The sequence below is a fragment of the Nylanderia fulva genome, unplaced genomic scaffold (genome assembly GCF_048542155.1).
Source record: "Nylanderia fulva isolate GAGA-0341 unplaced genomic scaffold, ASM4854215v1 Scaffold23, whole genome shotgun sequence".
NCBI classification, from domain to species: domain Eukaryota; kingdom Metazoa; phylum Arthropoda; class Insecta; order Hymenoptera; family Formicidae; genus Nylanderia; species Nylanderia fulva.
In genome coordinates, this window is record NW_028190293.1 from 630601 (window position 1) to 646134 (window position 15534).

General features: G+C 38.5%; 1 protein-coding gene and 1 long non-coding RNA gene across 6 annotated transcripts in view; one reads left to right on the forward strand and one right to left on the reverse strand.

The window, feature by feature from the left end:
* The window catches only part of LOC114933417 (uncharacterized), a 31340-nt gene extending 21381 nt beyond the window's left edge, over positions 1-9959 (forward strand). Inside the window, exon 2 of the long non-coding RNA XR_003820056.2 lies at positions 9822-9959. This is a non-coding gene — a long non-coding RNA (uncharacterized LOC114933417). The remainder of the gene's footprint in view (positions 1-9821) is intronic.
* The window catches only part of mub (poly(rC)-binding protein mub), a 94985-nt gene that overhangs the window by 16908 nt on the left and 62543 nt on the right, over positions 1-15534 (reverse strand). For 3 of the 5 annotated variants that reach the window (XM_085483126.1, XM_029305799.2, XM_085483125.1), the window contains 4 exons: positions 14956-15360; positions 7628-7724; positions 6983-7262; positions 1161-4005 (listed from right to left, as the gene is read on the reverse strand). In XM_085483126.1, the coding sequence (XP_085339252.1) occupies positions 3624-4005; positions 6983-7262; positions 7628-7724; positions 14956-15360 (1164 nt within the window). In that variant the 3' untranslated portion in view covers positions 1161-3623. Of the gene's footprint in view, positions 1-1160; positions 4006-6982; positions 7263-7627; positions 7725-14955; positions 15361-15534 lie in introns of those variants that run through there. The other 2 variants (XM_029305807.2, XM_029305814.2) reach the window with 2 other exon arrangements.

Consider the following 15534-nt stretch of genomic DNA (forward strand, 5'->3'; position numbering starts at 1 on the left):
AAAGTACAACGCGCGTGAATCTCTCCGATTCTCCGTGTGTCTCAAATTGCATGCCCGGTCTCTATCAACTTTGTACGAACCATAGCGGATCTGTGTTTAAATTCGACCTGCAAAATAAAACTGTTACTAGCAGGTAGCGGAAGGCAACGTTATTACAACTTATAGCAACTTATTACGGATCTCCCGCAAGGATTCGGATGGTTAATCGTAGAACATATGGTATTGAAAAAAAAAAAAAATTCGCAAGAGACGATTAAAGTGAGAAAAAAATTTTGTAAAAAATTTAAAAAAAAATGAAAACTTTGCAGCCAACAGGATAAGTCGATTAACAGGACTACAAAGGAACGGATGGTGCTTACCAAAAAACGGGCAGGAGCCTGGGTCAAGTTGGTTGGATGTGGATACATCTTCTCTCTCTCTTTCTCTCTCTCTCTCTCTACATCTCGCTTTCGAATTTCTCTCCGATCTTGATTACGTTTACACTTTAATAATGGATGAGGCATACGTGTGTATGGGCCTCGTATTTAGTGGCTCGTATTCTCAATATACATTGAGCGTTAAAAGAAGTTAAATCCAATCTTGAATGTCCAATGTCGTAATTGATACAATGTTGCGTAAAAATGGCGCTGAATGTACTAGAATACGGCCAATTATGTAATACGTCGCTATCAGTCCGATAACAACGTCGGTAGTTATAAAATATGTTTGTATTAATATAAGAATCGAGAAAAAATTTATTTGACACATTAATTTTTCTGAAATATGATTACGATTAATAGCAAGTTAAAAAAAAACAAGTGGCTGCAAAAGCCATGCTTGTGTCGTACTTTTACAATACAACAAACAGAGATATCTTCATGCGCAGAGTATCCCTGTATAATCGATTTAAAAATTATGTGTAATCTCATCAAAGTGTATCACTTTGTCTCTTTAATTATAAGACAAAATCGCCACGTGAGATGTCGTATTTGAAAGAAGGTACTAATAAAACGTTCAGGTGCCGTGAAAGTGGTCGCGCAATATATTGGACATTTTATTTCCGATCGTTCGAGAGAAAGTTGATCTTTCTTTAAAAGAAAAAAAAATTTCAAAGAATTTTCTGTTACAAAAAACCGTCGTGAACCAATGCATTGCGGGACCTCACTCGCGGGAACGCCAAATTTCTGTTTATTCGGTATTGTATTTCTTCTTACGTTCTATTAAACACGCCTAGCTTTATTTAACAAGATGATACAGGACACAAAGCTAAAGTCTGATAAGCATTATAAGCTCTGCGACATTGTTATAGAGACTAATGTACAGCTGAAGATATTTGTCTGTAAGATTCTATGCACGATGATGTAGGAATACCAGGCGTAGCGATGCGCGATGATGGCTCTCCTTTAAACTGATCTCGACGGAGAAGTTTTATAAATTTTCATTTACAAGTTCCAAGTATGTTTTCTTACTCAATTATTACCAACAATTAACTCTATTAATTATTGCTACCAATTAGCAATAGCCTTCGTGAAAGGAACCATGAGATGGAACAAAAATTTGTGAAATTCTGAGAATCAGTTACATCAAATTTCCAACTGTTTGGACTTTACACTTGCATTGAGAGCAGATTTTTTTTATTTCTACGCATCGTTTCACTTGGTATACGACTATGAGAGCTCTGCTATTCTCTGATACATCCTCGATCGCGACTTTTCCTTTCTCGTTCTCTTTGAATCGCAAACAGTCGCTTAACATCGCAGGCGTGAGTTTATTATTGTCTCGAAAAATAAACGGAACGAGACGATATATTTTAGAACGAAGAAAAACGCAATGAAGATATCTCGCAATCATGAACATTTTTTTTTTGCAAATAAAATTAATTTTCTATAATTAATCGCGCGTGTTCAAGATAAACCGTGATTACGATAGTAAGTAAGATACCTGTGATTACGCGATTGTATGTCTTCTGGCTTGGTTACTACTTGCAAGTACGCATGTCTCGCTATGAGCTAGGATTGAGCACACAAACACTTATCTTGGCGATTCCGAATCTCATCCCGATCATTATAAGTTCTTTTCGTTTTCTTTTCTCCGCAATTGCTTAGATTTAACTGATCGAACGTTCTTCTGCGACTAGATGATTTCGGCTTCACGTGTCATTATTTCTTTTTTATTACTTACAGAACAATAGACTAACAAGACGATTGAGTTACTATGGAATTAGAAATCTGATTGTATCTTTAATGTATATATATTTATATATATAGCGTTTTATTTTAGTTTGATTTCACAAAAAACGTAATTTACACGCGAATCCATGCAGATGTCTCCTTCGTCTCGCGTGCACAGATGCATAAAGATTAAGTGTAATTACCGTTACAACATTACAATCACTATGTGTGTACAACTTGATTGCATATGTATTTCAAATAGCGATGATTGGATATACGTATAATGCTTCGCAAATTCTTCATGCTCGTGCTGTAATAAATCTCCCCCGATCGCTCAGTTGCAGATCGTTCTTCTTTTTTATTTTTTTTTATTTTTTTTTTAATAAGAAAGAAGACTGCAAAAGTCACTCGAAACACGTTACATGATGTGGTGCATTCTTTCAACATGACTTATAAAGAATGATAAACACATGATTTACGATGATTTCTTTCACGCACCTTCCCTTTCTCTTCTCTATGTGCTTTTTATCACACACATTTGTTTCACGCGCGCAAAACTTTCTTCCTTTTTTTTTTTACCTATTGATAGTATTTCTATCTACTACGAGAAAAAAAAATCACATCGGAATAACTACACTAGGATAAGAGTTCTTGCTTTAAACAGTAATCAATTATAATAATATTGTAATCATAATTATGACGGTATAATCATAGTAATTATATATTTATATATATACTTTTATATCAAAAAAGGCTGTCTTTGCGACGGTGCATGAGCGATCGCGTCCTCCGAGCGTTCCAGAAATCGCTTGTACAAAATGTAACGCAAACTTCAAATAAAATTTTATACACGAGATATAATCGTAAAGAAGAGAAGAGAATTTATCATTAATTATATATGTCTGCTACATTTTTCATTATTCGTACAATCAGTCTTTACGCGACCGCATCGATCTCGGAGGGCGTGTCACGATAGTATATGTTTCAAAGACTTAGCATCGGATCATATGTGGATTTGATCGGTTCTTACAACATAAAAAAGATTCCAAAGTTTCCATTAATCCTCCTTTTTCCCCGGCAAAAGATAATATAAAGAAAAAAAAGTACAAATAAAAATTCTACAAAATATTTTCGCACAGTGATACTCAGGAGAAACTCGATTATAAATACAAACAAGTGGGGGCTCTTCAACAATATTTTTTCGCCAAAGAATTAGTCTCTTTTATCATGCATCGACTTATATCCTCGCCTAGAAAAAAAAAAAAAGATATTTACTTTCTCATTTCAACATTATTTCGATAATTTTAATAAGAAAAACGAGTGTCGATCCTTCGCCAAGTCTTGATACTCTCTACCCTGGCGTCCGTACGCACGTTTAACTTGAATGTTATACAAGTACTCGCTATGTATAGATGTAGATGTGTGCTCTCCTTGTAACACACATCATCCCGCCGCTTTTTCCGGTCCGTTTGTTCAGTAAGGGTTATACTTGGTACGCTCGGACTTGAACTTGCCGCTGTCGGTCGGGCCCGGTGCGCCCGGGCTACGAAGCCTCGGCGTAAAGGTCTTGTGCGATCGGTGCACGCCGGTGGTCTGGACCGGGAGCGCGGATGCAGCCGCGCCAGCAGCACCACCTAGCAATTCCGTGAGTCCGCCGAGAGCGGTCAGGCTAGATAGGGCGTTGAGGGCGCCTGGCTTGCTTAGCAGCTGAGCCAAGGGGATGGCGCTGGCCAAGGGAGAGGCAGTGGTAGTGGTGGTAGAGGGGGAAGCACTGGCCCCGGATGCTCCGGGAGTGGTACCGCTGCCAGGGGTTTGGGTATTTTGGGCCTCTAGGTTAGCTTTCTGCAGTTCGACACTGGGGAAAAGACACAAAATGTAAAAAGGTGAGGGCGGGAACGTTCCTCGTAAAATAGTGTCAAAGAGATTTTTAAAAAATTAAAGAAAAACATAAGAGATGACAAAAAGTAAAAGAAGAGAAAAGTAAGATAATAGTAATAGTAGCAGTAGGAGTAGTAGAAGTAATAGTAAAGTAGAAGTAGCAGTAATAGTAGTAGCAGTAATAGTAGTAGTAGTAATAATAGTAGTAGCTGTCACGAAGAATTATAGAACAAGGCGACATAAAAAAAGAGAAAATAAATTAAAATTATAAGAAGATAAATTAAAATCACAAGTTGTAGGCTTAGAAAATTATGCCAGAAAGTGCTCTGTGGAGCGTGATTATCACGTACACCGGCTACGTGGTTCGTGGGGAGATTTTTTCTTAATTAGGTCGCATTTAGACCCTAGTGTTTGGGTTCATATTAGACATCGGTTGACTCGTATCGATTGATCTGAACCGACTAAGGCATCGACGAACGAGTCAAACGGCTCCATAGAGCCCCAAACACCCCGGGACACGGTCGAAATACGTCCTAGATCGCAGAAAACGCGCAACAAGGATGCATACGAAGAAAAAGATAAATACACGTTCGCTAGTCTACTTTCAGAATAGTATACAGTCCTGCAAATGTGTCATATCCACCACGCTAATAGTAGATTTGCGAACGATGTGATTTGGTCTCTAGGTGTAACGGGCTCATGGTTCGTTATACAGGCAGGGACATCAATTTATAGGACATTTGCATTTCTCGTGAATTCGTCATGTGTAGGATAATCGGTCTCTGCGTCAGTAGAACGAGCCATAGCCTCGTGGTTTTTTTTTTTTTTTTTTTTTTTTTAATAGAAAAGATAGAAAATCAAAGTAAACCAGGCACAACGATATGCATTCTGCCATATTAAGCGCTGTTGTTGATAAGACAAGATTGCGAGACCACACATGCCAATCGTACATATCTCGAGTACGGGAGGCCAGCGCCAGACAGATGGCAGAATGCAAATCTTGGCTTCGATGGGAGTGCTGGGATATACGATATGTAATAAATACGACAAAGTTAACGGGTAAAAATACAGAAATATCGAGAGATGACGAATATATACGGTATCGCTATTTATATGCAGTAGTAAAATGTGAGTGGCAATCTGGAATAAAATATAATGGATTATAATTATAACGTGAGGGATGTATGAAAAAGTGTGCGTCGATCCGCGGCTTTGAATCGTACATTCAACTCTGATGCTGGTGAAGTGTGACGCGCAAACTTTATATCGTCGTCCTCGAATCCGCTCGACGATTACACACGTTAGTACCGTTCACCATTCTAATGTCGCTATGATGCAAATAGATTAGTCCCACAGCGCGCAATTACAAAAAAAATCAATAAATATAAAGATAACAGACTCGACACCGATCAATGAACATTAAGCGATGACAACAGCGATGAAGTGTATAACTAAAATGTAAAGATTGTTACACGACAAGGTTCCTGGCAAGGACGAGAAAAATTCTTCATTATCGCATAAATAAACGCGTCATTTTTGTACATGTAATGCAAGTGCCAATTGTACGATTTTTCTTGTAAATAAATAAATAAATAAATAAATAAATAAATAAAAAAAAAAAAAAAAAAAAAAAATTTACAAAGTGTTAAGCTAGTCGTCCATTACCGGAAACCTGTCTTTCAAACTAGAAAGAAAACCGTGTCATTAAAAACCGAATCGAAAGGAGGAACTGTGATGCGTTTGTTTGGGACTGATTTCAGGATTGATTGTCACTAACGAGCGACAGTCCTCGTGTACATCATTTTTTTTTTTTTTAACTATGTTTTTCAGTCGGTAAGTTTATTTTTGCTTGAAAGGACAGCCAGCGACAATGGGAACAGATGTTGAGCGGAGTTGTGTCTGCAGGATACTCGGGGTGGTACTGGACCTGGAAGACAGGACCTGGAAATAAAGGATTAAGATCTCCTCTTCCTTGTCTCCTGCGTCTCCTCGACGTGTAGTTGTCTTCCAGGTAATCTGCATCTATGTGAGCGCCTCCTCTGAGATTGCGACCGTCGATGCCTCGACGTCTTCTCGTTCCGCATCTTTACCTTACGACTACTGTACGACCTGTGCTTCGCTGTAAACTGAGGTGGCGTTACATGACTTTTTCATTTATCCATCTTTAATAATCTCGAAAAATCCTTTTATAGTCTCATCAACGTACTCTATTTGCGTATTCTACAGTGATATCTTCTTCAGAGTAACGCCACCTCTTCTATAACATCACTCACGGCTACACGCAGTAGAAACGACTTTTTTCCTGAGAGATTTTCTTTTTAAGAACATAGTAAAATAAAACTACACTTTATATTCACACCGTTTATTCTTGAAGTCTTGTCTTTTATTTTATCTTCATTTATAGATCGCAACATCCGTGCAAAAATATAACAGGTAAAGAAAAATGAAAGTCGTCTATACGCGGGTTGCCGTGAACAGGGGTAGCAACGATGATGATAAGGGATGTCGCGAGGGGGGTGCCGATTCGACTATCCCTCACATAGTCTCACCATTAAGACATCAAAAGTGTAGGCGACAGGTTACGTGAGGAACGAGTAACACAAACAGGCGAATCGGCGAGTCGTTTATTATGGGGGTAGGGGAAGAAGGGCAAAACGAGAAATCTCTATACCGGCGCACTATTTCATCCGGTGAACGGAAGAGATGCGGGGACGGGGTGAAAAAGAAATTAAAAAAAAAATCAAGGGGAAATGCATATCGCGATCCACTGCAAAACGTAGCCGGGACGAGTTTGACTGCTTCTAATTGGAAATGGAATTTGCGACACCGAATGCCGAACCTCGGGCGAACCAGGAGTGGCTTTTCCCCCTCCGGGCTCCTAAGGTTGACCTTCGGGTTAAACTGGCGAGCCAGCCTGAAGAAATAGCGTACAGGCCCCGCGTGATGGTACTCACCTCATGTTGATGAGATACTGTGCTAACGCCACGGCATCCGGATTCCCGGTTATGGTGATGGTGCGGTCCGTTGCTCCGCCCTCCCTCTCCTCGCAGTTGCTGATTCTGATCATGGCACCCGAGATCTGACGGATCTCGGCGATTTTAGTACCGCCTTTGCCGATGATGCAACCGATCAGCTCATTTGGCACCGTCATCTCATGCGTCTGATTGTTCGCTGCCGGTTGCTGCCTGTTTGTATTGCTCGTACGCAACTGGCTTCCAGCCAATGCGGCTAATGCTACGATCATTGCACAAATGTTAGAAAACTTTCGGGGCATGGTCTCGAGTAAAGTATGATGGACAGAAATTGCCTGTTATAAAAACAAATATTTGAAGAAGAAGAAGAAGAAGATGATGAGAGGTAGATTTCTCTTATCTGACAATTTAAGTTTCTTAAGACTGTTCTCGTCAGTTGCGTTAGTTGAAAGTTCACCGGTATTTACAAATCCCATCTTTTTCCATCTCGATCTCCTTCCTCTAATTGTCTCTTTAATTAACCTTAATTAGTTTAAAAAAATACTGACAAAAAGAAGAGAGATAAAATTTAAATATGTACATATATGAATTCGTCTTTTCTCGACAATTGTATATATTTGCTCTTACCTGCTGGATTAAGACCACCCGTGTTCGCTGGTGTTGCAAGTCCCCCGAGACCCAAGGCTGCCAGTCCAGCCAAAGGATTGCTGCCCAGTTTGCCCATCTGCAACAACGACGATGCGATCCATTGTTCAGAAATAGGTGCCGCGGGCGGAGAACGAGCAATAATCACTCGGGGTGTGCGTTTTAAAGAGGAAGAGGGGTTTACGACGACGACATCGAAAAAAAATAATATATCTATTTGAACCTGTGTCCGTTTCCTCGCGCGCGTCACGCTCGAGGATCATCTTGGGTCGCGAGCAAGAACTCTTTAGCTCAGGGGCAGGCTCACCGAGAGAGATCCGTTGATTTTATTTCTCAAAGAAGGAGCAAAAAAAAAGAAGGGACACGCGCAGTTGACGACAATTCGTGTCCGTCATCTCGGGGATCTATATTATTTAGCGATGAATCGTCCCGATTTCCCGGGATCGGTTAAACGATCGGTTTACTAATACGAGCTCTACGATGGCCATTTGTGAGCATGATTTGGTTTTATATATATATACGACCCAGAGTAAATTTTAACAGCATTATTAAAATTTGTGTTGTGAGAATCTTTTTGCCAATAAATTTCTCCCTGTAATTAATGAGAAATGAAGGTAAGATAATTGAGATCAATTTGGAAAAGGTAACAAGAGATTCTGGTACTAATTAATATCTAAGGAAAATTGTTATTAAGATTTCTCACTGCAGCCATATTAAATTACGATGTCGAAAGTGAGATCATATAAATGTCTTCTATCAAAGAGAGTTTTAAATTTTAAACAAGAATTTCGCTACTTAATTTTGCATCCGCAATATATTTCAATTTAACATCGATTCAAATCGCTGTATAATTTTATGAATGTCCGCCAGAGATTTTCTAGCTCCTAATGTCATAGCATATATGCAAAATATCGCTCTGACTGATCTCTAATATTATCGCAGAGATATAAAACTTAGCACGTCTCTGCGAAATGGATTAGCGATAATCCGGTTTTCTCCGGGTTGGATATATAGGGCATGCGACGCAAAATGGCCATCGATAAAAATCGAGCTAGTGAACCGTGCTGCGTTACCTCGAAAATCATGGCAGAAATCACTTAGAAATAGCTTGATAAGAAGGGGTCGTTCAGAAATTACAGAAAGAGAGAGCGAACGAGACGGAGAGAGAAGAAGAACGCGCATACTTCCATTCACGTTGTGTGATGTTGTTAAACCGCGCGAAATAATCGCGATCATTTTTTCCTCTCCGACCGTTTCCACATTATACATACGACGTACTTGCATTCTTATATTCGGTATATCGTTTTATTGGTATCGCGTTCCGCGCTTTAATTCGCTGCGATCTTGAACGATACTGTTTATCGCCGCAATTGCGTAATCATTATTAATTGTGTAATTGACAAAATTGTGTTAAATTATCTATTTTAACTACCTTGAATGTATATTGATTTCATTTTAATTTGCCGCAATAATTATCCCGTGAATATTACGATAAAGCTCTAATCGTTCGAAGAAAAAATTTAAATAATTTGAATAATGATTTATCTGCTAATTACACACTCTAATAATAATATTTTATATTTACTCTTCTTAAAAAGAACGAAATGAAAGGCAAGTGGGGAAGGAAATGCAGATAGGTAATATATTGTGTCTTTACACGAATGATTAAACTTCATTCTCTATCAAAGTCGTTATCTAAACTAACTTGTGTGCACAATTTCTAACATACAGCGTGTTGCACTGTATATGTATAAAATACACGCGCTTGTGTCATATATATATAGTATATACATATATGCACATGGGTTTAATATATACTTCTTACATAAAAAAAACTTTCAATCTGATTATATATCTGATATCCATTAGTAGGATCTAAAATATAAAATTTCTGAACGTTAACAAAAATTAATATTTTATATTCATTTTTGACATATAACAAATAATATTTTAATATATATTTTGAAACTGTTCAATTAGTCATATTTATATTTCCAATGATTAATCGAAAGCTCGAGAAGAGGATATCGAATTGTCGACAATCGACAAGTTTTCTGAAAAGCGAAAAAAATTAACGCAGATCTGAAATCACGAGTGTGCAAACACTTCTCTCATAGACAACCGTCTCGATGTGATGTCTCTAATATGCCTAAATGGTGGAAACGTAATGTTACAGGGCAGCCCACCCTCACGCGAACTCGTCGCTGACTCTTAGCTAAAAGAGTGCCGGAAGCCATGCTGTACTAAACAGGATGCCGAAGGAACAATGGGCAACTCAGGATGAAGGCGAAGAAACGAACAAAACGTAGCTTGACAGTCTGACAAGAGCGATATTAATGTATGTGTCGTGTATGTGTGTGTTCCTTTATTTATGTATGCCCGGACATGTGCGTCCCTTATTTCTCTTCTATTCTTTATTTCTCACACAGTGGAAATTAAACACAAGCACGGATATGTAAATAGGTGTAGTTGATTCATTAGATTAAATTGATACATTGTTAATAATTTCCTTTGCAAGCTCTACCGTCGCTAGTTAAAGAAAATTAAATCTTTGTTCAATATATCTTTTAATCTTTCGAAACAATGAAATATTTCGAAATCAAATACAAACCATTTTGCAATTAATTTATATATATCAAACGAAAATATATATACATATACGTAGTAAATGAGGGAAAGAATTTTAAATTATAATTTAATCATAAATTGCATAAAGATTAAAACACTGTTATGTATTTAATTTAGGTACTGTTATAAAATTTTATTATTTTACTGTTATAATATTTAATTTCATGAAGCCCTTTGTACGTTTACAATTATTTAGACTTCAAAAACCAATTTAAAGCCTTTAACACAAACACAAATATAGGAATATGGCAGTTTTTTTATATGATAATTTATATCTGTCGAGAGAGAGAGTTCGCAATTCGGTTACTATAAGCAGCTTATATCTCTCTTTAAAATCATTTAAATCTATTTACTCGAATTAAAATGTTTTCAATGTGACCTTTAGCTAAATTAAAATTTCATAAAAATTCAAAATGCCAATTAAACTTGTATCAAACTGGGAGAAATAAAAAATGTAGGATAATTAAAACGAAAACTGAATCTAGATAAATCCGTAGATATACGTTTGCAGTTTCTTTCTCCTGAGTTTTTCTTTTTTTCCGAAAGGAAAATTGGTTGTCATTGTTATTAGGAAGGGAAAGTCAGTTTTCAAAAGGAGAACAGGGAAGAATTTGTCTTATGAAAGAAACCGTGTGAGAGATAAATAGAAAAACAGAAACACAAAATCGGTGTACAAGGACAGAAGCGAAGTAGTAGTATAATAATCTGTGTACTGTTATAAGCCGTAGAGTTTATATCAAGCAGACTGAAAAACTGAGAAAGAGTATTAAAGATGGGATCGTGAAAGAGAGTAGATATTAAAGCGCAATAGAATAATAATAATAATAATATACCTAGGTAATCTACCTCTTTTCGTGCCACGCATGCATATATCTGTTTCGTTTGTGATTTTGTCGTAAGTTGTATATTATATTTTCTCCTCGATCTTCTGCCGTTCAACCCACCCTTTCAGCCACGTCTCTCAAAGTTAACCCGGATAAAAAGAGAGATCGCGAACAGGAAGAAAGAGGAAGAGAGAAAAAAAGAACCGCGATCAAGCAGCAAATATTAGTATGTATATCCGAAAATGGGAGATGTTATGTATATTATTTATGCTATTCGACGCGTGTTTTTCTTTCGATCTCGCGTTTACTTCGTCTTCTATTTCCGGATAGCAAATCTCGGCCTCGAGGAAGTCGGGCTCCGTGTCTCGGTCGTCGGTCGTTGAAAAGCGCACAGAAAGAGAAGATAGGACAGAAGGTGAGACGCGACGGATAACGCCATTCTGATAATGCCCTGTCAAAACATTCGCTTGGATTTCGACTTTGGAGACTTCGTCTCGCGTAAGAAATCCGATTTCGATGTCGAGTTCTCCGTTGTAAAAAATCCTCCTCGACAAAACCGAGGAGCATTTTGGATAAAAAGAACTATTTCAATCAAATGTGAAATTTAATTGTAAACTTTTTGTTAAACAAAAAACTCATTTCAGAACCATTCCGATCCCAATTAAGGAGTTTGAATTAAAATCCGATAATTTATTCAGATATTCTGAATGTGACTTCAGATATAAGTTTACAATTTATTTACTGAATCTTTTTGGAGAGCACATCAATATAAAAAAAACTTATATAAATGGAAAAAAAAGATGAAACAAGTCGAATTGAGCCGTACGAACATTTTTATCAGAGTGACGTTTCGTGGCGTCTCTGCCGATCAATCGGCCGGACGATTGGATTTTTCGGAGCACCACCACTGATGGCTCGGAATTATATGTCGACTTATTTGACGAGATATCGATTTGGCCTCCTCATCGATCATTCGTCGAAACCTATGACGGTAACATCTTGGGACCTTCTGTATATGTCTCTCTCTCTGTCTCTCTCTCTCACTCTCTCTCTCTGACCGAATCCAACGACAAGCCATGACGAATCCATTGTGCGACCCGTGAGCAAGCATTCATGCTAAGCAGACTCGATCGTTCGGCGCGCGAGACTCGGACCAAATCCGTATGTTTTGCCTCCAAAAATTCCTCCCGAGAGCGCTTCCGCTCTCGGACGATGATCGTATCGACAAGGCCAGATTACTGCATTTGCTCGATGCAATCAATCTGTATCAGATGTGATAAGTGACACAGCTTGATTAACTCTAGGCGGTATATCTGCATTTTTGTTTTCGCATACCTGCATTTTTCTCATCTCTAAAAATTATACGTAAGATCTATATATAGAAGAATAAAACAGTCAATACGATCATCAGTGGAACGATGTAAATGCAACGTTTAAATGCACGACGAAAACTTTTAGATACCAAGTTGCAAATGAACAAATTTGAAATCGCAATGTAATAGAGGACACGACAAACTGATTAATTGACTAATATTAAAGTAAAATGAATGATAAGAAAATTATAATTGAGAGTCGACAGAGATCAATAAAACTTATCTCGTTAAGTTCTAACCATTCGTTAAAATTGAATGCAAATACCGCATGCTAAAGTCAATTTACCAGATAAATGTCCGTAATGGCGAACGAGACATCGATCGGGAGATACGCTACGAATTCTCCCAGTTTACATTTTAACGTGGTATCAAAGTTTATATCGTGTCGTGCAAAACGCACTCCATGGCATGCATTTCGTTTTGAATTTCTCTATGTATTTGTGGAAATAAAGACGATAAGCAATTCTTAAGGTGATCAACCCACTACCGAAAATCACAAGCATAATATATATGGAAGGAAACACGCAGGCTCGGGTAGAACTTGTTAGAAGCGTTTCGGTGAACGTTTAAAAACTTATAAAGAAAGTAGAAAATAATACAGAAAGAGAAAAAAAGCATGCACGTAACGACACGTGCGGATCACATAAAAAGCGCAAAGCTAGCAAACTTTTCGCGCGACTTCGCTGATATCGAAAGATATTTTTTGATTTATTTTTCCGAGAAAGCGAAAGAGAGATCAGCTAATTATAAAAAAAAGATCATTTAAATCAACTTCCATACTTTTGACGAGAGAAATCTTCTCTCAGTGGCCGAGATAGCAAAACAGTTTCCGATGAAAAAACAAAGTTCGCGCATTCAGAGACTCGCTATCAAGTGTAATTACAACATGTGCGTTTTATTTCATTCCGCGATGTTTAATCAGATGTTTCCGCGCAATCGAAGTCACGCGATTAGAAAACATTTGTAGGTACATACGATCCGAGTTAATCGTACGACAGGATATTCTATATCGTCGATGACAACTTGCGAGATTGTCGCGACACAATAAATATTCCTGGACAAGAAACTCGGAACCGTATGGATAGGAGTATCGAGCAGAAAGCCAAGATGTTGATGCATATACGCGGAAACGGAAAGGGATACAGGGGACAGCAAAGAGCTTCAAGAGGAGGGAACCAGGTGTGGTTCTAGACAATAGTGAGATATAAATATATTATGAGCTTTCACACGCGGCATTCGGTAGAGAAATTGGAACGATTTTAAATTTAGAATTATGTCGCTCGTAAATTCTGTCAACCATATATTATAACCGCATCCGTTGTTTATTGTTTCGTGCTCCACGCGAAATAATCGTAAACGCCAGACTCGCCGGAGAGTCACTCTGACTCGCATCTAGACATCGTGAATCCTCACACAATCGGGAATGATTCATTGCTTATACGTATATATGCTCTAGATTACGTAGAAAGAAAAGAATGAGACATCTTACTACGATCGATTTTTTAATTCATATGGAATGTATGTGAAAGCTAAATTATATATGTATATCGATCGTGAGTAGGCGGTGTACAAATGACTATGCATATTTTAAATTGTCTTCTCTTCCGACATATAATCTTCTGAAATAACGTTTTGCCCTTTGAATTACAAATTGAAAATTTACATACATTGTTGAATATCAATTTTAATTTTACTTAGACTTGTGCAATTTTCAAAAAATTTTCTGCCAGTACAATATACTCTATTCACATTGTTCAATCTAATAAATTTTAAGAAAATTATTACGGAGAAAAAAAAGAGAAAAAATTCAAACGCGGATTAAGTCAACAAATTACGGACAATAGGAATCATAACTCTACGAATTTTTTAAAACCGTCGGTCTATAATCTAAACCGCTGTTTAGTCGCTGTTGCAATAAACGAGTAACTGCACGGTTGACCATTCGTTAATCTAAAAATTTTCTACCTCGAAATTGCTAGCTTAACCGCAAAGCAATTCTACTAATGCCTTGAACGAGCATTGCTTCACTGCACGAGTGATTTCTCCTAACTGCCGTATAAAAAAAAAGCAATAAATATTAAATTGAAAATAAATGATTTATACAACCGCTATAAAATTTCATTGTTTCAAACTAATTGTTGAAATTGGCTAATTTCAATATCAGCCGATCGAATTTGTAGTCATACTTTGTCAAAGATAAGGAAATGTTTTTCTTTCTTCAGAAATATCCAACTCTTTAGTAATCGTTCCAATTTCAAACCATCTGCCACCGTCGGGCTGAAATTTGTCCGGACACATCAAGGATCGTGTACAGTGAGGGGACACTGAACAGGGGGTGTTGTGTATCAATTTCCTTGGACAAGTGGATAACGGAAATCCATCGTATGTATATGTTATTCGGAAAGATACCGCGGTGGTAGCCTGGTATCGTGTGGTCGAGAAAAGGTACGGGGCGAGGATGGATCACGAAAAACAAAAGACTTACGGCGTCTGCCACGAGGTGTGCGGGCGGGAGGGCTGCCTGCAAGTGTCCACTCTTCAGCAGGGGGTCGGCGAGGCCTGCCACGCTGGCGTGTAAGGGGCTCGGATGGAGAGGATGATGTGGGGTTGTAAGGTGGGCCGTGGCTAGGAGCGGGTGCCCGTGAGAAGCGGCGAAGGCCGAGGACGAAGGGTGGGCCGCGAAGGGCGAGGTCGCCAAAGTTTGGGTGTTCAGCGAGGGCGGGGCGGGCCCGGCAGCGGGCGCGGGTAATGGTAATACTGTACTTACGTCCGAGTGGGCGGGCACCGCGTAATTACCCTGGATGGTGTAGGCTTGCCCACCAGCCAGGATCACTGGCCCACCGACTTGGGGTTTGGGGCGATAAGGGATCGTGGCACCTTTAGGAGGGGACTGAAACAGAAAGAAACACACGCACGAGTGCGAATACACTGATCAAGTCATTACAGATTTGATACGGCGTCCGACGTCGTAAAGGGTAGCCCTTTTACCCTATTAAAGTCCAGAGTGATGTATCAATTGGCGTTCAGAAAAAGTTATTTCGTATAATTAAAAGGCTTGGAAATC